The sequence below is a fragment of the Malurus melanocephalus genome, unplaced genomic scaffold (assembly GCF_030028575.1).
Source record: "Malurus melanocephalus ecotype Western Australia unplaced genomic scaffold, MMel_1.1 scaffold_122, whole genome shotgun sequence".
In the NCBI taxonomy this organism is placed as follows: Eukaryota; Metazoa; Chordata; class Aves; order Passeriformes; family Maluridae; genus Malurus; species Malurus melanocephalus.
The window spans coordinates 974135-998242 of NW_026623354.1; the positions used below are offsets into that span (position 1 = coordinate 974135).

Below are 24108 nucleotides of genomic sequence, written 5' to 3' on the forward strand. Positions count from 1 at the left end.
CTTCCCTGACTTTGAAAGACCCTTTTGCATATATACAAGTTTGTGCATCCTTGCCAAAAATATGACTATTTGTGGAAAAAGGAGAGTGCCAGAGGTTAAAGGTCAGACCATGGACATGAAATTTTTCTTGTTCAAGTAAGCAGCATCAAATAATTTGCATATAAAATCCATTTGGTGCCTTATTCATTGAGATTTAACAGGGATTTATCCAGCTAGTTCCAAATGATGGCTGCAGGTCACTTTATTCTGTAAAGAGGAAGAGAAGTAAATAGAATCCAGAATTTATTAGAAAACTCAGGTTTTATTTCTTAACCTTTTTCTCTCTTAATTATATAATTATATGGTAAGTGACACCTGTTTGAAAGCTTTTTCTGTTCTGGAGTACAATAGATTTTGTGATTTGAAATATAATTACTTCAAAGAGCATGTAAGAGCTCTATAATATTAATTATTCTTTACCTTGGAGGGAGGAAGGATTTGAACAGCATGAGGGGTCTGGAAATGGAAAACTTGCTTAAGAAGCTAGAATGTTTCACTTTTTTCTTTTGGTGAGATCAGCCTAGATTAAAAAAAAAAAAAAAAAAAAAAAGTATTGCTGGCCTAGGCCTTTTTCATGAATTATATGAGGAGGAGACAAATTAATCTGCAGAAAAAACATTGTCTCAAGACATCGTTATATGCACTTACAAGAAAAAAACAAATAAATCATTTCCCCACATTATTAAAAWGTTCTAACTGGAAACATAAATCGTAGTACCTTTTACCCTTTTGGGTTATCATTATCTTAAGAGGTAGGCTGATAATTCTTTATATGGGAAGTTACTCATGACTGGAAAGATCTTGGCAGTGTGAGAAGTGAAAGTGTCCAATTTTTACATTAGAACCAAAGATCTGTGAGGTCTGTTCACATTCTGCAGTATTAATGGATAGCACTGGGACAATGTGGTACAGAGCACAATGTCAATACTGTCAAGAAGTAGACCTTWATCTGTAAGAGGGATAAATTTGCATTTATAGATTATAAATTTGTATATTTCACATATTTCACATAAGCAAAATAAAGATTATATCACAGGATAAAAATACAATAATAATTGGTAATTAATWCCATTCTCTGAAACTCAAGAAGCARTCATTAACATTGCTAACRATASCWATTTTTCATTAATTATGTCATCTGAGCTCAACTATTGCATSTAAMTCTTAGCCCTTTTGTGAAAGGCTGGTACTATTTCCAAATCTTTCACAAATGCTTGAACTCCTAAAGCATGGCACTGGCTGGTGTGTTGTAGCTGCTGGTTTTGAGGTCACTCACTTTCCCTGCTGCTGACCATGTCTGATGTGGGTGGTCAGAAGATGTGGTTGTACTTTGGCATTTCTGAGTCAGAGGTACAGAAGCCAAGAGGGCCRAAGTCAAGACCTAAGTCTTGACCCATGTAAGAGTGAGTTGGGGTTTCAAGGATCAGTCACTCACTCCTCTGSACCAGTTACCATCCTCAGCTGTTCTTGGCTTATTGCTTTTACSCATGACTCACCACTCTTGAGCTCAAAATCTGTAGGTTTTGTGGCATCACTTCCAAAACATTGGGAGTTACAGCCAGTTATGTCTATTGACTCTATATTGTTAAGCACATATATCAGCTGGAAATGTACTGTAAGAGATGGATATCTTGCATGACTTTAAAGAAGAGATAACCAACAGGCAGCATAAAAATCTGTGTGTGAATCTGAACTAAGTGTTCATCAGCTGTCTCATAATTATGTGCAAAAGCTGCAGTCAATAGCAGGGACATATTTTGAGTTCTCAGGTTGTAGTGTAATATATACTAGTATGGAGTAGTTCTTTAYAGTCCCATTTATGAGGCCACAGGACTTTCCAAGGGACTAGAGAAGTCTTAGGTTTAGCCTTACAAACACAGAACTTCCAGATACAAGATGTCCCAAATAACCAGATTTTGTTAAGTTGAATAGTATTCCATTGTTCRAAGCCCCCATAGCATCATACCACTGTGAAACCAGGGAAGTAGAATAAAACCAGGAGCCTGTTGAGTGGGAACTGGGGACAAAGGGATCAGAAGCAGGAATCRGTGATGGAGAACAGCAGCAGCAAGAGCAGTGGTTAGAAAGGGAACAGCACAAAGAGTAAAGGCCAGGGCAGAGTTGAGCTGCAGTCTTGGAAGCTGTTCTGACTCCTCCAAAAGCTGRGGCAAGGCATCCCTCAGGGACCAGGGACACTCAGCTAAAGCAGACCATTAGTGTTAATTTATTTGGAACCTCTTGTAGACACAATGCTGGGARCCTGGGTGAAATCCCAGACCTGTTGGTGACCAGCTGTAGATCAGACAGGTGRCAGCTCTTCCCCAGATGCTGTGGATGTGGTCTGTTAATTTGAAGGACAAAATATGAGTAAGGGTCATAAATATCTATATTATATAATGTACTATAGCTGTATAATTGACAAGCTTTGGCCTGGGCCAGAACTTGATAAATTATCTTTAAAATATTTAAAGATAAAACTGTTCAGCAGGGAACCAGTTGAATAATATTGTCTGTTAGACCGGCCTTCCCTGAGAATTTGGTATTAAAAACAAGCTCAATTAAAGGAAATTCCAGTTGTACTTAGATTAGTTTTCCTCTGTTCCTCTTTTTTCTGCTTCACTTTTAATTGGAAGGAAATATTTACCAGTTAGTGGCAGCAGCAGAACTGCAGAAAATTCTGCCTTCACCATCAAAGGTTGAACCAGCTGTTGTAGGAAGGTTTCCATGTGATCAAATCACTTGTCTAGAAAGCTGTCCATCTGGGCTGGTGTTTTATTGACAGTTTTCCTCAGGTGAGAAGCTTGAAGGTATGCCTGTCCTTAAGGGACATGCAGAACAATAAAATTAGGCATGTATATATTTCCYTGCTGTCAGTTCCTTTGCTGTCTTAAGTCTGCAAGATGCAGAGCACAAGACCTTACAYGTTGCTAAGCTACAACAAAAGGTTGTTTGTAAACTCTGTCTTACAAAGAAGCCTTTCATTCATTAAAAAAAAAAACAAAAAACCCAAATCTGGCAATCTTTCTGTAAATATGTGCTCATTTACATACATTTATTGTATATAGAGAGAAAGCATGAAATGATCATTCACTTGGTCAGAAACATGAGGAAAAATTATTTTTTAATGCATTTGTCAATAATTTCTRTTTTGAACTTCCAGAAAATCTGGGGAGATTAAAAAAAAGGGAAAGAAAATGGTTCCGTTTTGAAAGGATAATTGAGAGAGAGGTTGGGAAATAAGTGCTAATAGCAGGCCATCCAAAGGTCAGTGAGCTTGATGAATTGAATACTTCTGTATTGGAACAAACCATAGAACTTGTAGTAAYCTAATAGGAGCCTTCCTCCATTTGTCCTTGTAAATGGGAGCTGTGTCTTTGGAGTCCTGCCAGAGTGGAACTGCTCATTCATTATGGCCACTTAAAGCAAATGATCATAGCCCTATGGCACATAAAATAATGARTGTAGCTCCCATTTCTCAGATATGAGGCATATATTATGCTTCACATATGGTCAAATGTGTGCTGGCTTTTGGAAAAGGTACAGAAATTACCACAATGAGTAAAGCTCATAAGGAAACAATTTGGGGAATAGGAAATTTTGTAATTGGAACCATAATCAGTGACTAATGCGGGGCAATATGTATGCTAATAAAATAGGAGAGGAATAAAAGACGAAACTAAATTTAATAGGAACCCAGCATACATGCTTGTGTGAATAATTTCAGATATATTCTTAATCCTATTAGTTTCATTTTTTCCTTCCACTGAAAACCAAGTGTTTAAGCACTATCTTCCATTTAAATTAAAAAAAAACTTCCCTAACTAGTAAGAACTCCACCTTATGTTATTCCTGATGTACATTATGAAAGTGTTCTGYGTGAAAGGCCTGCCAACAAATGGCCTAATAAACCAGCTGTTTTAATGAGGTGGCATAAAAAGAACAGAGAAAACGGGTAAATCTCAGATCCCTTTGGTTACTGGGACTCCTGTGTGCCTGCAGCACTGGATGGGCCCAGCAGGGATTTTCCCTCTGCTCTCCAGGTGCTGTCCATGGAGAGGTTCCTCCTCCCTCACATCCCATCCTGTGTTTCTTTTATCCTGTGCTCAGGCTGAGCCKTGTCTCTTCCTGAAAATCTGGGAAGTTCTCTGGGATAACACTCACCAGTCCAAGCACAGGCTGCCATGGAGCTCTCCAGGACCAGTAGGGCACACATACCTTGCCCTAAATCACTTCCTCCTTGAGTGCTTCCATGAGGCTCCCAACACAGAGTATCACATAAATACAATAATATATCAAGATACTTGGCTGTGGTGTAAATCACTATTCTTTTTTTATTATGAATATTTTATCATTGATTCATACACAATGCTGAAACAACTGAAATGGCTGTAAAATTGCGTTGACATTTTCCTTTCAAGATATTTGAAGGTCACTTMTGTAATTGTCAGGGAATTGGTAATTATATGGATTCGAATGAATACCTATGAATACTTGAATGTTGCAAAATATTTAGTACCTAGTAATTTTTGTGTTAACCATTCTTTTGTATATTCTTCTAAGTAGTGAAACCTATGAGATATCAGATGTTTATTAGGATTTTATGTATATTTTTATTGAAACAGAAATGCCGGAAAGGTAAATGTGATACTGGAAATACTTGGGTTCTGATACTTATTGATCCACAGGAGATGTTTGTATCTGATTAGAAGGACAGCTGTATGAAGAAGAGAAGCTGTATGGAAATAGCTGTCTTTTCTCATTAAGATTTTCAAGTGGTTTTTTTTTTTTTTTTTTTTTTTTTGGTTTTTTTTTTTTTTTTTTTTTTAAGAACTTTTAGTTTCAGGGCCAAAGCACCACAGGTGGGTGCTGTGACTGAGCAAGAGTTCACAGTGGGATTTGTTTATTTTATCCCCATGAAAACTTGTACTCTTTACTGGTAATGGGAGTTGSATCTGCTCTTCCATGTCATACACAGGTTAGCGCCATGAGCAGTGGGCGGCAGGGGAAGTTTCTTGTCTTCATCCTCTGACTCTAAATACAGATTAATTTTTAATGTTTTTTTAAACAGATATAACAACACAGCATATTATGAATACTGCCTATATTTAATATACTATTTAGTATTTGAGGCAAGAGAAAAAACATTCTTGCCATGACCTCTAACAAGTTATTATCATTTGCCACATGATATACTGTGCCTTTTATGTGTCCATTTTGCATACRAGAAAAGGAAATTCTCTTAAACTCTCTAAATTATGTTTTTCCCTTAGCTCTCTTTCAGAAATCGAAACCTAAAGACCCATTTTAGACAAGATATTTAGAAAATACTGTTTCAGGTAGCACAATGTTATTATTTGGGAGATTTTCTTTTTCAATACATAAAAGAGAGTTACTTCAGGATCAGACTCTCTTATAAATTCTGTGGAAAGGATTGTAAGGCCAGAGTGTCTTTGTGAACGAGAGCACGAATTGTGTTCCTGAAGCATGGGGGGGTTTTGTTTTCTCGAAGATTTATTAATTAAATTATTATATTTTAAAAGTGTTGAATTTCTGTATAGTTGACCCTGCAAAGAGTTCTCATGCTAATGTGGGACCAGGAGTGCACAAGGGCAGAGTGCAGAACGTCTTTTTTCTTCTTTTTTATTTTATTGTTACTGCTGAATATTTTCTTTATGGTATTGTAACAAAGGGTCAAGGAGATTCTCTGCTTATTTTTTAATAAAAATGARTATGTTAGGAATCACCAGTTAGAAACTGTTGAGGAAACCAGCAGAAATACAAACATTATTTTGAAGTCTGAGACTTGTTAAATGATATGACATCCAAGTTAGAAGGTATTTTTTATATTATTCACAAATAAAATAACAGCAAAACTATGTCCTTCCAAATTAAGTTTGTTAGAATAAAGTAATGGAAAGGTAGTCCAAGGTATCAAATGATTCAGATTACCTCTGGGAAAATATTTATATGAAATTTAATAGGCARTGATTAGCTTTCTCTTTGTTTCGTGGATCTTTCTGTATATTTAAAAGAAAACCATGATCTTGCTGGAGACTCCTGTGAAAACCTATTAAGGTATTTTGCATTTTTAGAGTAACGTTATATAACTGAATTTGATCATTGTGAATTTCTGTGGGATATTTCATCTCTCTGAAAATAGCTATGTATCTTACCAATAAGAAAGCTGTTTTTCCAGCCCTTATCATGTAGCATCTTGTCAGCAGCATCAGTACATGGTTTAATTCAGTTTAAATTTCACCTGGTGCCCTGGGTGGTCAGTGAAGAAGAGCAATGAACTCTGAAGTTCATGGAAGTTGAGTAGCTGAGAGGCTGCTGTGCTGCAGCTATGGCTACAATTCCTGGCTCCAGGGGCAATTCCTGGCTCCAGAGCCAGTTCCCATGGCCTGGTTGCAGCTGCACAGATTAGGAGAAGCCTCTCTAGAACAAACAGCACAGCTTGGATCCCCTCTCTGGTGCTGTGGAAATCTGATAATYATTTGATTCTTAGGGATGCTTTGAGAGTTTATGTTTGCTTTGGGTGTTTGGTTCTTTTTTCCCCTGTTGTTGTTACTGTGTTCTTTTTGTTTTAATTTGAAGAGTCAGTTCTGTTTCAGGACTGTGCATGTTAGAGGGGAACATCCTTGGGGACACTTTCTGCAGTCAGTTATCCCTCTCATGGGTGCTCAGCTGTTAGCTTGGGGTGGGCCAGATCAAAACCAGGAGAGGGACTCAGGTTTGAGGGGGCAGGGATTAGGAGATTGTTTGGGGTGGCTGCCTGGCTCTCCTTTGCACTTTAGTGCAGAGAGACCAGAAATTCTGCCCTAAGTCCTACAGCAGGCACCGATTTTGGGCAGGTGACTGAAGTTCTTCATTTGAGTTTCTTATATAAGAACAGAGAGGTGTCTCCAGAAAGTAGCACACRCTCATTAAGAACTATATGAAATTCTTTTTATTTGCATGTATCTGTGTTGCTKGTGCTGAAACTAATGCTATTTGAATAAATATTCTAGCTGTGTTTTTGTTAAAGCTATACCATATTTAATGGGAATGTTTGGTTTTGTCTTTTTTTTTTCCCCTGCAGCTGTGACTCTGAAAATAGGTATCTTGGAAATCCACTTAGGGGAACATGCTACTGTGAGTACTTGTATTTTTAATGCTACRTACTGAAATGTTGATTACATATTATATGATAATTTCACTTCCTTCAAAAAACAAAGTAAATTTCTGGAGATATTTCAAAATTGAGCACATTGATATTTTGACTGAAAAAATAAAATGCCCTGCTGGGCTTCTCTTACCTTGTCCACCAGAACACAAATTAAATTCTACTAAAACTTGATTCCTTACACCTATCTTAGAGGGGTTGACCAGGCCATGGGGTTATTTTCTGTATCTCATCATATGTGAATGAAAGGAATAGTAATTGTGTCAATGCTTTAAAGACAAAATTTGTGGTGGAGAAATGCAAATAAGTATAAACAGCACTGTTCCCTGGGAATTCGGAGTGGTTTAGCCAGTCTGCCTTGCAGGGACATGAGACACAGCTGCTCTCCAGAATCATAAAAGGAGGCTGTGTGTTGTCTCCATGTTCTTAATGTTGTAGAAAAGGTGCCTCTGGCAAATTGACTTTAAAGCATTGCAGTTTTGATAGTCATAGTGAAGGACCTGAAGGGATGAGAATGCTTATTACCCATGTGCAGAAATCCCTCAGTGAGCTGTGCCAATTTTACTATGCCAATATCGAGTTAAATGGTAATTTTAATCATCATAAAAACAGATGGGATATTGGAGAACACTGTTTTAACTTTTGTGAATTTTGCATGTACCTGCTCCGTGTCAGACAATTGGATCCATTTGTCTCTTGTTTCTAACATCACCYCTACTTCAAACTTGAATTTATTCATAAAGACATATGTCTGAACACACTTATGACATCTATTCTGATTTCTGACCTTGTTTCCTAGCATTTCATTTTATAACATGCACAAAAGCTTTATTTTAGAGTCTCTTTAAGGCATCATTTACCTAATAAAGGAATGTGTATTTTCTCTGCTAATCTGTCTTTCCTACCTTAAATGGTTTGCATCTGCAAGGTATGTTTTACAGAACAAAATAGTACATTACTTATTATATTACARATGTTGACATATCTCTAGGCCCAAAACATTTATTCCTCTTGCCWGCTATTAAAGGAAGTTGCTGTGGGTTGTTTTGATTCTTTTTTTCTCTGAGAGAAACAACTTAACTTCAAATGCAATACTTTAMGGTGGGACATAAATTATAAATACTGTAGACCAAGTTGAAAATACTCCCTAAACCTCTGCTCTAAACATACTCTTGATCAATAAATTCACTTCCATTTGTTGGGTTTTTTTTTTTGCATAAGAAATACTTCTTATTTTAAAACAGAAATACCAGTGTTTAAAAGAGTAAATTTTTGTATCGATATAATAAATAAATAATTAGGTTTTTTAGGTTTAAAGTGAGCTAATTAGTACATGAGAAATTAATACTTTGGAGGTAGTGCTATAGAAGCTATTTTGGATATGTGTGTCAACGTTTGTTTTGTCCTTTAAAAATAAACATTATTAAATTTACGAGATTGAAAAGAAATGACAGTAATGAGATTTGTAGACCTCAGGCACCTCCATGAAAAACCTTATTTTTTTGCTATCATGTTTCAGGCTGGGTCTATAAATCATGTTGGAGACAAATTGTACTATATTCAAGATGCCCTTTCACCTTTAACTCACTACTGTTATTTGTCTTCTGTCAGATTTCAAAAATATTTTAAAGATCTTGTTGTTTTGAAATGATAAATTTTCTTTTAATACTTYGAGTAATTTAAAATATCATATATAAACAATTTTCAGAGTTATTTTRTTTGTAGTAATAAGGAGCCTGCATTAATAAAAGAAAATGGAATTTTCTATTTCTTGTATTTGGTGGATGATGCATCATAATGGGAAATAACCTGTTAATTTGTGGGTAACTGACTGACCTAAGATTTCATTGACAATTTCTTACCAGCACAGTCCATTTCCTGCTAAATCATGTATTAAAAATACATGCATCATGAAAAGCTGCTCAAGTAGAAACTGTCTTATGTAAGGGTTCTAGAATATGGCCACACCATGTCTCAATTTTGTACAAGAGATGCATTTGGATGGTATTTTTTCTCTGCTTATTTCAGTCCTCATTAAGAAACTTTCTCTTTAGATACTTGTAATGTCACTTTGCTTTTCATTGAAGTGAAGACTCTTATTTTTTTACAAAACATGAATATTATTGCTCAGGAGGGAGGAGAAATAAATTGTATATACTTACGAGCAGCATAAGACTGGGATAAATAAAAATTCTAGGCACATCTGTTTGTACTACTTAGAATCAAAATCAGTGAATGCTAGTGATAATATTTGCTGTATGGTTAGGATCTTCTTTAGAAAGCTTTTAGTCATGTGCCTTAGTTTAGCCATCTTCAAAATAACCAGTTTTAAGCATTTAAATTTTGCCTTTTTTTTCGCTTGTGTAGATACTGCCCTAAATTGGGATGCTTTTCTAAAGCAAAATCTTAGGATTCAGTTCTGAGCGTCTGGATCACTTTTGTGTGATACCAGATGACCTTGATTTCTCTTTAGCAGCAGAATGTGGATTGAGGAGCTCTTGTTGCCTTAGAGGAACTTTCTGCAGCTTGTGATATTGTGAATAATCACTGCCCTATAAAAGTTCAGCTGATTTCATCTCCTCAGCTCCCTGCCCAGCTTACCTAGTTCTTGCCCAGTCCTCTGCTCCCTCTTCCCTGTCAATGCCATCATCAATGAAGAGGGAACTCTCTGGTGCTGATGTAGGTACTGATATKGACATCAAYAGACTGTTTAAGAGAGTAAATAAAATAGAGTTTGCCATTGGGRGAGCACTGGGTGATTTAYTCTGTTCCTTATTTGTTCCCTTTCRTAATGATATAGGAGAGTAAACAGAATATTAATGCTGTGCATGGATCATGTTGTGATTGAAGAAGTGGTCTAAGCACAGACACAAACACTGGAAGATTACAGATGGCTCTGGCATGATGGGAAAGAATGAGATTTATATAGGAGTTAACACGCTGAAACAYTGCAAGGACTTAATCTAAATACAGTTACTGTGCCAAAAGGATAAACAGAGAGCACAAAGCTGTCAAATCCCAGAGATCAGAGGAACAGTGCCTTAAACATCAGATTTCATTCTCATATGGCATTTCCAAACATGGCAGCACTGGACAGTAATTTTTCTGCTTTAAGTTACTGAAACTTATTAGAAATAGAGTAAGAAATGTTTAATGGGGCATGCAGTAGTGTCTTRTCCAGATTGTGTGAAAATCATCGTATATGGCTTTTAAAAAACTATTTTAATTTCATTCTTCATGACTGAATTGTGTTATTGAAAAAGCATGATTTGTTTGAGTATGAGAGAATGAGAACAAGCCTCCTAGATACTGAAATTAGAAAAACACTGAACTTATAAGGATGTGTGAGCAGCTGCACGATGATCTGTCTGCTCTAGCACCCTGTTGTCAGGAGGGCTGAACCTGAATACCAGGGGAAAAGTGTATCAAATAGACAAATATGCAGTGGTAATTCTGTCTTTACATCCAACAATTTGCAGCTCAGGAACTTCATGAGAGGAAGGATTTCTTGAGCTGAAGTGTTGAGTGTGCGGATATCGGAGGAGATCTTACGAAAGATTTCTTATGCATAATAAAAACAATATTAATGCAAAAGAAAACTTTGTGATTTTAGAAGGTACAGTTTTGTTTGCTCATGTAAATGTCCTTGTTAACTGAAGTTAAAGCTGCTTCTGGATTGTCTCTATTTCTGGTAGGGAGGCTCAGTATCCCTAGGCCCTTCTGTTGGGATCCAGGCTTGCTGTGAACGATCAGAAGCTGATTCAMTCCACATAAATGAATGCTGAGTGGAGGCCAGAGATGGTTGTGCAGCTGACTTATGCATGTACACAAACCATAAATATAACATTTTGTTGTGATGCATTTGTAGTGGCTGTTGTTCTTGCTCCTTGGTGTCTGGGCCAGCGTGATGTATGGCAGTGACACCTCGACAGCAAAGTGTGCATCCAAATGGCTGCATTAGTTCTTCACACATCAGCATCAGGAATACATTGCTGTCRGAATCACAGCTCCTGGGTGCACGGGAACACGCAGGAAAACCAGATGGTTTCAGACAGATTGGGAGGAATCACTGGGACAAATGCCACTTCTRTGATCTTCGCTTGGGTTATATATAGATACAAAGCTTTAAATCATAAAATGAGAAATGGTTAATCCAGTGTTCTGGAGAAAATGAAAGTTTAAATTTACAAATCATGATGTGTTACAATACAAGGTTTGAATTATAGGCTTGCTAACAATCATTTGTTTTGAGAGGATGTGGTACTTTCCACAATAAAGCTCTCTTAGATACCCATATTTCTAAGGTCAAAAACTGTCCAAAATGTCTGGTTTATGTACATTATTTTGAGTTCCAATGCAACATATCAAACAAGAAGTACAACTGATTCTAGTACTACTACATGCAGAAGCATAAAAGCTTACAACAAATCATTCCTGTGAGYGTAAATCACATTGTTTGCCTGCCTAGTTGCATGAGCTGAGCACTCAAGATTTGCCCATTTGTCCACTAAGAAMATTCCTAGCTATGACAATGAAGTTGAAAAAAATGCACATGGATTTACAGACCACAATTTTTTATTTCCTTTTATGCTTAAAACCCCCGTTGTTTAGAAGCGTTTTTGATTATCTCTGGGTACTACCATTAACAATGAAGAGAGGAGAAAAAATTGTTTCTTCATTTGCTCCTGCAGACTGGTTGCTCTTTTAAAACATGAAAACAAAGCAGCAGTAGTGAGTTACAGGACAGCACCCTTCAGAGTGGGAAACTTTCCGGCATTCCAGAAGATTTCCTCACAACGCACAGCCAGAATGTACCCACAACACAATAAAATTGCAATAAACTAACAATTTTAGTTAATCTAGTGCTCAACTTTGGGCTGGACAGGCAGCTTTGTGAGCCTGTGACTACCTGTGAACCCAAAGATAAATCGGGTGAAGCTTGCATTTTTGCATTTTACAAATATAGATATATATTTRTATTTATATATATATGTATGAGCATTATAGATCCAGTGTATAGATTTTCTTATGCTGCAGAGCAGGCCTGCTTTTAGAGATTAGAACCTTGACCTTTGAGAAGGATTAGAGAAACCAAAACTTAAGAGGTCACGAGGGATGGGTCATCTGTGAAGAGAATTAGAACAGGGAGGGTCTGAATGACTTGCAGCTTTTCATGGAATTAAAACTTATTTATTGATCGTATGCCTCTGATCCAGATATTCGTTGGATTTACAGCCTTTAAAAGAGAGGAGGCCCGAAAATCTGTGCATAAAAACGCTGAAAGAATGGACAAATTTTATTTTAACTGTTTTCTAGGTGTTTCCTTACCAAGCTCTTCCTAATTTTTCAGGTACCTCAGTGTTTTATGAAATGTTGTTGATGGATGGCTGCACATAGTGACTGATCAGCTGCTCTCAAATTCCTCTGGGATGGAGCATGCAGGGATGGAAGGGGGTGGGCCCATCTGCAGAATCCTTAGGGTCAGGTGTACACATTACACTGGCACCTTTGAGTTTTCTACTTGACCTCCTGGATATACWGGGAGGAAATAGAAAGCCAGAGAAAATACGGCAAATTTCAGTTTATTTATAAAAAGCTCCAGCATTATGACCAGCATGAAAACCATATCCATAGTTTTTTGTTGATTTGTTTCCCTTTTTTTTTTTTCATTCTTATTGGTTGAATTTTATTAGCTGCTCTTTTTCTACTTATAGTAAGCCACAGGAAAAAATATGTGATCTACTAAACACTTTGCAATGACTTTTTTGGGATTGACCTGAATAATTGGTTTATGGCTTTGCTATGCCTTTCTAAACTCTGAGCCATAAAATCATTATAGCTTATAAAACTATTGCTTCTTTCCTTGGTATAAATACAGACAGGATAGCAATAAGCAATTCCCTCAGTATGTCAGCAACTCACARAGATGAAGAATGATACTTTCATGTGCAAAATTGGTGAGCAACTATGAAATGTACATTCAGTAAAAACTCTCAAGATAATATCTGGTATCTGTGCAGGGAGCTGGGGACAAAAAAGCAAATTTTGCTTCTGGCTGAAGAGCCTCGTAAGAATTCCAGTCCAGTCCTGAAGCTGCATTAGCCCCACTACTGCTGACACACCAGGATTTCAAAAAGGGAAAAGTAAAGAATAATGCTAGTCCTTACCTATACTCCATACAATTTCTTACAGCAAATTTGTATTTGAATTTAAAATTTTTGAATCATATTTTTATGCAGTGTATGAGGTGCCTGAAAAAGTCCCCAAGCACTTATTTATCTTATCTGCTTTATTTAAAATTTGTCTTACTTGCTAAAAACTAAGAAGTCTAATTAWTTTTTCCTATCTGGTCTTTGGACTAAAGACTTAGTTCTGCAGAGGTGTTATTTTATGTCTTCTCTTTCTGACTTTTTTCAGTAGTAATAACTGGAAAGATTGTTTCATAGAGGGCAGATTTTTAAATGTAGATAATTTTTGACATCTTCCAATGATTTTTTTTTTAAATATCAGCTCAATATTGCCTCAGAGCAAAAGGATTAGATAACACATCCTTATTTATGTTATCAAAATGCAGTTTAGGTTGTTAGACCTATTGACACGGTGTGATAGTTCATCCCACCTGTTTGTTTTCCATATTATTGGAATGTATCTTTTTTTTTCTTTCTTTTCTGGCCTTATTCAGTGAAAGTTCTAATAGTCTATATAGTCAAAGTTCTAATATAAACCAATTTTTTGTAAAGTCTATTATGTTACCAACATAATTAAAACTGTTAAAAGAAATCTCTTTAAATACTATGCCAAATTTTATTTTTTTTTGTCTAGCCGCCTTGTGATAATCTTGCAAAATCAAGGGAYGGAAAGCTTGGTCATCCTCTTCACAGGAGAGTGGGTATAAACAGACAAAAGCAACCTCTGTGGAAGGAATTGTTCTTGGGGCAGGAAGGGGATGGATCTGGAATGAATCTTTGTCYCTGCTTTGTGAGTGGAACATTGGGATCTACTCCAAGCAGTCCWAGAAGTGATTTGTRGATTTATTTTGTGAATGGAATCTTTATGCATCCTTTTCCTCACCATTCTCCAGATTTTGTGTCCCATGTAGGGTACCAGTAYCACAGAGCTGTTGCCCCTGGATTCCAGGCAGGGGAATCTCAACAAGATTTGGCTCAGAGAGTGTTCCAGGGTGGGTCTGTCATCAGTGCTGGGAGTGCCAGGGCTGCCCACCACAGAYTGGGCTTCCCAATCTCTCATACTAMACTGACATCATACTGGTTTTGCCTTTTCTTTTCCCCCTTAAAATAATTTTCAGGTTTTTCCTTTTACAATCTCTGAGGTTTTCAGACCACACAGAAGAAGAACACAACTACAAGATGGTTGTGTGTGAGTCAAAAAATACAAATGTGGCTTCACAGCTGTTGGAAAATGTAATGCAACCTGTCAGCAAGATGATGCAGTGTGATTTTGAAGCACTCTGTAGGCAAACATGAATGTTTGTACATTCTGGGACTTGGAACATGACCTCTTTTATCAATAAAACTGTAAAAAAATAATTTTCAAGTAAAACATGTACTAGAGGTACCATAAAGCACTAGGTGGCAGACTTGTTATACTTAGAGAAAAATTAAACTCAAGAACATTCCAAGGAGAGTGTTTTAGAAGATAAATAGCAAGTAGCACAATAAGTAAAACTGTTAGCAGGGATTTTCCAGATATTTAAAAATTATGTTGAAACTTAAAGGKCATAAACAATAAATTTCAGCTCTYGAAAATGTGTTTGCTTTAGCYGAGTTGAGAGCTGTGCAGCAGCAGYTACCAGCTCYGCTGCTGATTTGAACAGTTCATGTTTCCTTTTGGGACAACATTAATTTAAACTGAATACATATTGTAATTGTAAAACTGTCATGCTTGACTTAAAATAATGAGTTCCACCAATTATATCTAACACTGATTGACTTTGATACAGACTGAAAAAATCTCTATTATTTATAAATACAGTAACAGTAATGACTGACRTTGTCTTTTGAATATATGGACTTAWMMMAAAAAATTCTATTTAAAATGAAATCTTCTTAGTGTTTAAAGAGTCTGGTGAAACAGATTATAGTTTAAATCAGACAATTCTAGGATGGTTTGAGCAAAGATTAGCCTCAGCAGACCTACCAACTCAGAACTTATAAAGAGCAACAGACAAACAGAGTCTTTGCCCTGAGCTAAAATAACTGCACAAACCAACTGTCGCCTTCCAGAGAATTAAAACAATAACCACACCAAGRATCTGAAGCTCCTAATAAAGTATTATGATCTCACCCCAGGCTCTGTGTACTCATTTGCCAAATGCTGGGTTGGCTTGCAGCTTTGTTGGGCAGGCTAAAGAAACAGATTTGCTGCCAATCATTTTCAGCTTTTGAGTTGGAGAATTTTTCCATGTATGTATTTATTTATCTTCTTTTAAATATTAATTAAAATTTTCTTTTAATATTGTGGATTTTCTTTACTTTAAAGGCCAGGTTTTTTTTTTTAAATTTTTTAAAAATGAATATGCTTTCTCTGGTAGCTTCTGCTTATATATCAGTGAATTTACTKACTGGCATTCTTTTACAGTTACTATTTAATACTTATTGCCAAAGTAGACAGTCAATTTAGTGATTATTCATTTAGATGTGCTCCTYTATCTCAAAGAAATAGAAGAGATTAACTCTGGGGAAGCTAACTTTCTAACTGCTAAAAAGAAGAAAAAAATTGCATTATACTGCATGCAGATAAAAGTCTGAATTAGAGGACTATTCCACAGGTGCCATAATTATTTTTGTATTATGTTTATATTATTGTTCTTGCAATATGCTGTATAGTATTAGAATAAAATAGGTGTTAGTATAAAATAGGAGTATTTATAGAGCTTGATGAGGCAAGAGTAGGTGAGACCTCATTCAGAGGATGTCCTTTGCTTTGTAGGGGACCTTGGCCATGGGTGAAGCAGTGTTTCAAACCAGAAGCAAACCAATGCAAGTATTTACAGATACACAACATTTGATTTTGTCCATACACCGAGCATGGCTTCATAGGGATGGATACTTTCTGAATCCTCATTCTGTGTATTCAGTGTGCTCTGTGTGTGTGATTCCTGAACACRTCCCAGGAGACAAAGAGCTGTCACTCCTCAAACACCAGGGGGGCCTTGGAACTCCTTGGGACTGGAGCTGTAAAAACAAACAGGGAAGGATCCATCAGAGTCCCTTTGCTTTACCTTCTGACAGTGAAGGGAGAATGCTTGTGGTGCTTTTACTTCCCATGCTGACTTCCCAGGGAAAAGAGAATTCTTGATCAGTGGGACTTCAAGGGAAAATCAATCGTGAAACCTTGAACCAGCTGAAATAGGAAGAAACATAKCCTGACTTCAATGGGGATGTAGGAGAATTTGTGTTGGTTCCTTTGACTGGGAGTTCTTGGTCAAACCAGTGCATCATTCCATGTCAGCTGGGGTGCTTTTCTGGCAAACATGAAGCACTGGAGRGGAGTTGAGCCTCYTCCATTAATGCAGATATTYSAGTAGMGTGAGTTACACTGTTGAGGAGTGGRTCCTGAACTGCCCAGTCCTGACACGTGTAGTCAGGAATGTTTTCAGCTTAAGAATTACTGTCGTGAGGCCCTTACAGAGTGTTGGAGGGACTCTTGCAGGATTACTTAAGTAAATTGAGGGTAATTTCTATCTCAAGAGGATGATAAAATCTTAGATTATATAAACTTTAAGGAAACTTAAACTAGGTTAAATGTGGACATTGTCAAATTCAACTTTCTGACTYGATAACTCAGCTCCATTTCAGCATATTGCAATGTAGCTTATGAGTCCTTGATATTAATTTATTGTCACTTTTTCTTAGCTTGAATAGTGAATATTATTTTAAAATATGTTCCAGAAATATAACCCATTGACAGCAAAGTGTAATTTGGTAGTCACTTGATATAAAGGGTAATGCTGACATGAAATGGAAGAGCGAACTCGGTGAGGTCAAAAAGCAGCAGCGTGCACTGGGAAAATAGATACAATAGCAAACTAGACATTAAGGGAAAGTTGAAAAATGTATCTGTCAAAGAGYATGAAGATACACTGGTAAAGAAGTAATATATATGTATTTGATTTGTCTTTTTATGTTATGGGGAAATAAATGTACTTTACTGTGTTAGCCCCTTAAGGAAATGCCACRGCTATCAGAATAATTTTGTAAAAATGACAAGCTATGCAAAATGTGGGAAGAAAAGTCTTAAAAGGGCARCAATATMRCTTTTWTTTTCTTTTTTCATCAATGAAATGAGAATTTTAGATYTCTACTTCTGTTGAGTAGAAATACTTAATGCTTCTGTAAGTGTTTTTGTAAATATGGCTAGATGGATTTTAAAGTGTTAGAGCCTTTCCTGGTGCTAGGAATGGCTAATGAAAGAGAACATGGAGAGGTCATTGTTAGAATGAGTTACAGAATAAGTGGCAGAAAGAGAAAAACGAAAATATTGTAAGGAAGACAGTGTATGACTGCATCATGCAATTGTGTCACTTCATGTCTGTTGGCAAGGATTGCCCACCACAGTCTCTGGTCTGTGAAGGTCAGCTGTAGATGATGYGAACAATCACTGCTTTTCAAATACCAAGGACAAACAGACTGTCAGTATTTGCTATAGTTTGCTGTTCCCTTTTACATGCTAATTTAGTTCTCAGAAAGGCTGTGTCAAAAAGTTTGTGCATGATATCTATCAAAAAGTAATGGTATGTCTCAATTGGTCTGTAGTAAGCCAGTCATCTGAAAAAAGAACCAAACCAAACCAATAAAAGAGGAAGAGATTTATTCTATTTGTGCATTTCAGTCTGCAGTACTTTCTTTTCGTGGCCAAAAAAATTAAAAATCATGAATTAATGAAAGCACAGCTGTATTTAGTTCCTGGTTTATAGAAAAAAAAAATAACACTAGGAAAATATAATATTTCGCTTAATGTCTGGCAGCTGTTTCAGGTGGAAATTGAGTTCTCTGAGTGACTTTCAGAAAATAGTCAGTGAGCCCTGCCATGGTGGCCAATATTCCCTCTCTGAGGCAGAGAATAAATCTCCTCAAGGATGGGTGACTGCACTGGGGTTGAGGAAAGCGGCCTTTGGGGCTCCATTTTTTGCTTCCTCTGTTATTTGAATTTGCTTATTTTAACCAAACTGCTTATTATGTTATGTACCTGACTGCCAGTCCTACAAATCAAATTTGTAGGAAGTGGGGTAATACTTATTTTTTCTGGAGTTTTCCACTCTRTATTTTATTTCATGCTAGGGTTGGGATATTTTCTCCCATCTGTTTTAAAGGCAATATTACAGATATGTAATTTCATTTGTGAATGTTTGGAATTTTACTGTTCCATCAATATTTTTTTTGCTGAACTGGCACTCAGCGTGAGCAATGATTATGTTGAGTGAGAATGTTATTATTGAAATCAACAGATTTTACTTCAAAAACACCTCATGGTGTTTTAAATAAAGAAGTKCCTGTGTTACATCTTTTCAAAGTTAAAATGCAAAAAATGTTTCTCCTGCATGCAGATGTAGCATATTATATTTATTACCATACAAGCACCTGTTGCAATTTGTGACTTTAAAACAGAGGACGCTGCTCAGTGAGGTTTATGACATAATTTCTGTCCAGTATGAAGTGCAATTTTCCTGAAGGTGGTCTGGATTTATTTGCTATGAGAGATTTGACTTCTCAGAACTAATAGTTTWTTGTGGTTTGAGGTGCARGATAGARCACAGCRAAGTGGAAACATCTTGACTTCCAGKTACRTTKTGYAGTTTGTACAAGTCATGTGAAGTCAAGAAAAATAGAGGGTATTCTGACATTTGGGCTTTAGATTTAGGGTTTCTTAAGCAAAGTTCAACTAAATCATGAGAGAAAGGAAAGAAGAGAATTTTTAAAATGTTGAGATAATACTTATCTGTGTGTATTTATAGACAATTTATGAATTGCGTGTTTTGTCTCCTYGGAAGGCCTGAGTAACAAGAGGTTGCTTCTTTAATTGTTAAGATCTGTGTTTGGTTATTTGAGGACCGGGATAAAAGCTCCGCTGATAAAGAATGTGGAAGTTATTGTCTGATTGACTTCTGTCTGTTCCCAGTTTATAGCAAAGCTTGAGCATATGCATGTATAAAGCATAAACAATTTGAAAATTGCATTTATACTACTTTTGCCATGTCCATATTTTGGGCATTGAGCCATGCATAAATGGAAGCTTTTTCAAAAAATGATTTCTAAAAGGAAATGAAGTAGTTTTTCAGGGATTATACAATAAACTGAATGTTATATGAGCAAGATTCAAAATAACATGAAAATCTGACTGCTTTCATTTACTACTTTCATAGACAAGAAACATCCCTCTTAGGCAATAATACATGAAATCAAACAATAATTTAACATTGTTGTTTCTTAGATGTGCCAATTCTGTTGTCAGAACAAGCAGATCAGAGATCTCTTCAGTGTGAACATRCTGTATAACAAAGGAAATAAATAAGAATCAGGTTTAGTGAGTATTGAGCTGGTATGTTGAAAAATTATTTCACATCTTAGAGTTGTAATATTAATATGAATGTTACMAGGGTGGTGACACAAATTTCATGGAGAGAGAAATTTGAATTTCTTCTGTAATAATTTTAATGAGAGKTTTTTGTTTTGTTTTGTGTTTTTCTCCCACTTTTCTGACCCTTCAAGAATATTAYAAGAATTGAGGCATTACAAAGACTGTCCTGTGTGACAAAAGTACGTTAATGGAGCACTCCTTACTGTCAAATAATACATTTTTGACAAGATTGTGCCGTGAGTTTTGAAATGCTTCATCACTGGAGACATCTAGACCTTTCCTAAAACTGATGTTTAAATACCTGCTAAATGGTGCATTCACTTTTCTTTGTTRCTGCTGCTTTTGCTAATATTTTGCTCACAGTTCTCTAGCCATTGCTTTCCACACTTTGTTTATAGACGATGTTCTTGAGCAGAGCTTGAAAATGGTCTGCAGCTGTTCACAGAAAACYCATCAGTTGTTCCAGAGTTTTCAGTTAAGAGTTTGATCAAATATCTAGGCAAAATTATGATACTTGCCTGTGGTCTGTGGTTTAAAAACTTTAGGAGCATCATTTTGAGACTGCACACACACAAAAGGCCCCAGTTAAGTGTAATTGTACCTCAGTTTTCAGATCTCAACAAGATGTCCAGCCTTGTTTACCATGGCATTTTCACACTTTTATTTCTGTGACAGTTATGGTGAGATGCATCTCACCTAATTATTTTTGTAAAACTTATGTGTAAAGACTTAATTAACCTTTGAGGCCTTTCTATTTTCAGTAAAAAGAAACCAGGGTTACTCTTTGCACATTGTGCATTTCTGTCATCTGCTGAAAGTTTTAGTCAATACAGAGTGAGCTGAGACAAGTAGCAAAATTTAGCTGAATAAAATTCTAATACAGGTCAGATTTTTCTGGCCCTCCCTTAGGATCAAAACTGGCAACTCTTTAGACYTTTCCAAATAGCAGCTTAAATTTTCATAAGAGAAAAGATTTCTGTTTAAAATAAAACTTAGTTACCCCGTTTGCTGATTATGATATTAATCCCTCTGTTTTTTTGTGGGCTTTTTAGCCCAGTACATTTTTCTAAAGTGCAGCAAAGGAAACAATGAATTACTATTGCTGTATRTTCTAAAAGACTTTGAACTTATGGGAAATTCATTCTCTCATGCTCTTTTTTGAAATGGAAAAAGGMATATAAATAGTAAGTGCTGGGGTATTTTGAAGCTCATTGCGCTCTGATTACATATAACAAAATGCAAGTTTTTAGTAAATGACTTTTTGTTTTATCACAATGGACAAGTAATGTCAGACACCAACATATCCAGTGTAACAATGACAATGAGGCAGTRGATGACTGCGAGATACAGATGACAGAGGAATGAATCAGGCAGCTGCTTGAAAGTTCAAAATAATTATCCTGACTGAAAATAGGTCTGCTGGTAACCCCCTAACTTTGATGTAATACAAGGAGAATTTCATTTGGTCACAAATGAATATGATTTATAGCATTTGATAATGGTGCTTCRTTTCAAAAGYAGCATTTGTACTGATAGAGAGGAAYATGAATAGTTCTGTTCTCAACAAARTCTTGCTGGAAATAGAGACCAATCACTAGAAAGAGTAGGAGAGAGACAAACYGCCTGTGCAATGAAGAGGTGAGAGTATGAATTTTAGAATCAGCATGAATAGACAGATCCTTAAATAGAGAAGTGTGGGAAGACTATGACGAGTCTGAAGTTGCAATCATGATGGAAGTTCTTACAACTTTAAGTGATTTAAAGAAATAAAAATAGAACAACACTAGAATTTGAGATTTTTATTCACAAAACAGAAGTTGTTAGGTATCTAGAAAAAAAAAAGTGAAAAAAACCCACTTTAGTCATTGATGAGTTAAAGATCATGTGATCCTCGCCTCATCTTTACAAAATGAGATGATTGGTTTGTAGCTGGGAATGAGACTGTTGTGGGTGGGTGGGTCTACTTTCACACTCTGTTTGTGTTTGGCTGACATACATTGCAGCACTTTTGGCTTAGAACTTCTGCTAAACTTAAACTTTTGGAGCTAGAATGAATAGACATTTCTCAGAAATTCTGTATATGTATGAAAGTGTTTTGCCATTTTGTTCAGTTTTAAGATTGTGTTTTAAGGAGCTGTGTGAGAGGAATCTTGGGAGAATGGCCAGTGACCAAATTAAAAAAAAATAAACATGAATGTGTCCGGTTGCAAATGTTCTTACTCCCTTTAYGGGAACCCAGGTTCATTCTTCCCTCTTGCTGAGAGATGTAGTGAACTTGGATGCTCTCCTGGAATGATTTGTTCAAAGGTAAAAGRTAGCTCAGATGTAAAGTGGTTCTCTAGAATTTGTTCAAGCCTGATTCTTAAATTACTTAATAAACCCCCTTTATTGAAATATGCTGYATGGGTGCAAGAAAGTGGAAGAATGAAGGTTGCTGTCACAATAATTTTTTATTTGCTTCTTTATTAGAGAATGATTGCACAGTTTTTAATAATATTTCTATATACCAGTTCCCAAGGAACTTTCATTCCACAATGCACTGAATGAATTTGTGGGGAACGAATCAGTGATAATGTAATGGAAAGTTGAATRTATGTTCCTCTCCTGTTTTGATGTAAAAGTGAAAAAAAATAYRGTGAACACTGGAAGGAGCTGCCAAATGACGATGTTCATATGTRGTGTTATATAATTCAAAATATTATGAAAAATCARACTCCAGGTATTACAAATTGGCTGCTCCTTTTTAATAGATGGTTTTGTCCTTGGTCTCTTTGTTTCATTTCCTGTCGTATAAAATGGCACTCATAATGCCTTCTCATCTTCAGTAATGTTGTAACAAATTCATTAACTTTTGTGAAGAACTTAGAAAATGATAGTGATGAATACTATAGAAAGCCACATTAGAAATTAATTCCATTTTCAGAAAAGGGCTTGTAGCACGTAGTAAATGAGGCATGGGCCCAACACTGAGTACTGAACATAGAACAAAGTGTTGAATAGCTGCCCATTAAGTGAGCACTCACCCAAAAATAATTTACAGGCACCCTTGATTGTAGTGGTTCATTTTAGARTCTTAATACTCTCTGTAACATACCTATTCATATATAAATGTATCACTAATTTATACTAAACATATTCAATTTAATTGCCTTTTTAAAAAAGTAATTATCAATGTAATTTTATATTCTCTCAGAGTTGTAGTGGTGCTCTAGAAATACGGAAGAATTGTCTGGCCTTTGTTCTTTTGGGAATATTCAGTCATTTAAAAAATCAGTTTTCAGTTTTCTTACAGTACTTGAAAGTTTGAATATGGGAATTGGTCTGTTCCTTTTTCAGAATTAGTACAAAACTTCTGTCTTAAACCATATTATCCATATCAGAAGTCATTGACCTTCATTAARGAAATAGTGGTTTCTTGAAAGTTAACAGCAATACTAGGGTTAAAGGATTGATTTGAAATTTATTTTCTTCATTTAATTAAACATCTTTCCTCACCTAATTATTGTTCTGTTCTCACATGTGCTCATTACTGGCATTTTTAATTGATTTTAATGACTTCTTTTGASTGTGGAAGCAGTCAAGGATTTAGAAAAAATCAAAATAGACATGTGAAAAAGCTCRATAAGTCTTTGTAATATTTGACCATTGATGATTTCAGAATGGTATTGTGATCCTATCTCCCAACATTCTTTTTCTACTTTAATCAATGATTTCTAAGATAAAAAGAAACAAAATGCCTGGAAACAGATATGAGGCCGTTCTGGGCTGACTTCTAGCTCAAAAATACCCACTTTGTGGATTCCAAATACTGCGTGGTGCAGAATTAAGATCTGAGCTGTGTGTTCTGAGTTTGGGGAAAGGTTTCTGTGTCCTCACAAACTTTCCCCGTGAAACTTTAGGCATGAAAGTTCAGCGAGTTTATAAGTTATAGGGTAGAATGTGACTTTAAATTCTGTCTGGCTGCTGCTTGAGTCACCTGTATCTTAGATTTGTTCTGGGTCTTGGTAAACAAAGTCTCATTTGTTTATGTGAAGGATAAAAGTATTTATGGTGGCTTCATGAAGTAGGTTTAAAGCAGAAACAAAATCACGTGGAGCAGAATCTTCTCTAAATTGCTAATTGTAAATATGCCCAGCAGTATATATCAACAGGATATACTGAATGCACTGTAAATAGCTATTTCTACATTTAGCTATTATATTTGGCTACTTATACACTCAGCTGTTCAGAACAGGTCCTAGTCTTAGAAATGACTTTTAGTTTAMATTTTGTACCTATTTTGAGGCTAAGCTTTCTAGTTTGAGAGG

The 24108-nt window shown here is 36.0% G+C and overlaps 1 protein-coding gene across 3 annotated transcripts in view; it reads left to right on the forward strand.

Annotated features, from left to right (window-relative positions):
* The window catches only part of ATRNL1 (attractin like 1), a 415015-nt gene that overhangs the window by 139233 nt on the left and 251674 nt on the right, over nt 1-24108 (forward strand). For all 3 annotated transcript variants that reach the window (XM_057370287.1, XM_057370289.1, XM_057370290.1), the window contains exon 21: nt 7121-7173. In XM_057370287.1, coding sequence (XP_057226270.1) covers nt 7121-7173 — 53 coding nt within the window. The remainder of the gene's footprint in view (nt 1-7120; nt 7174-24108) is intronic.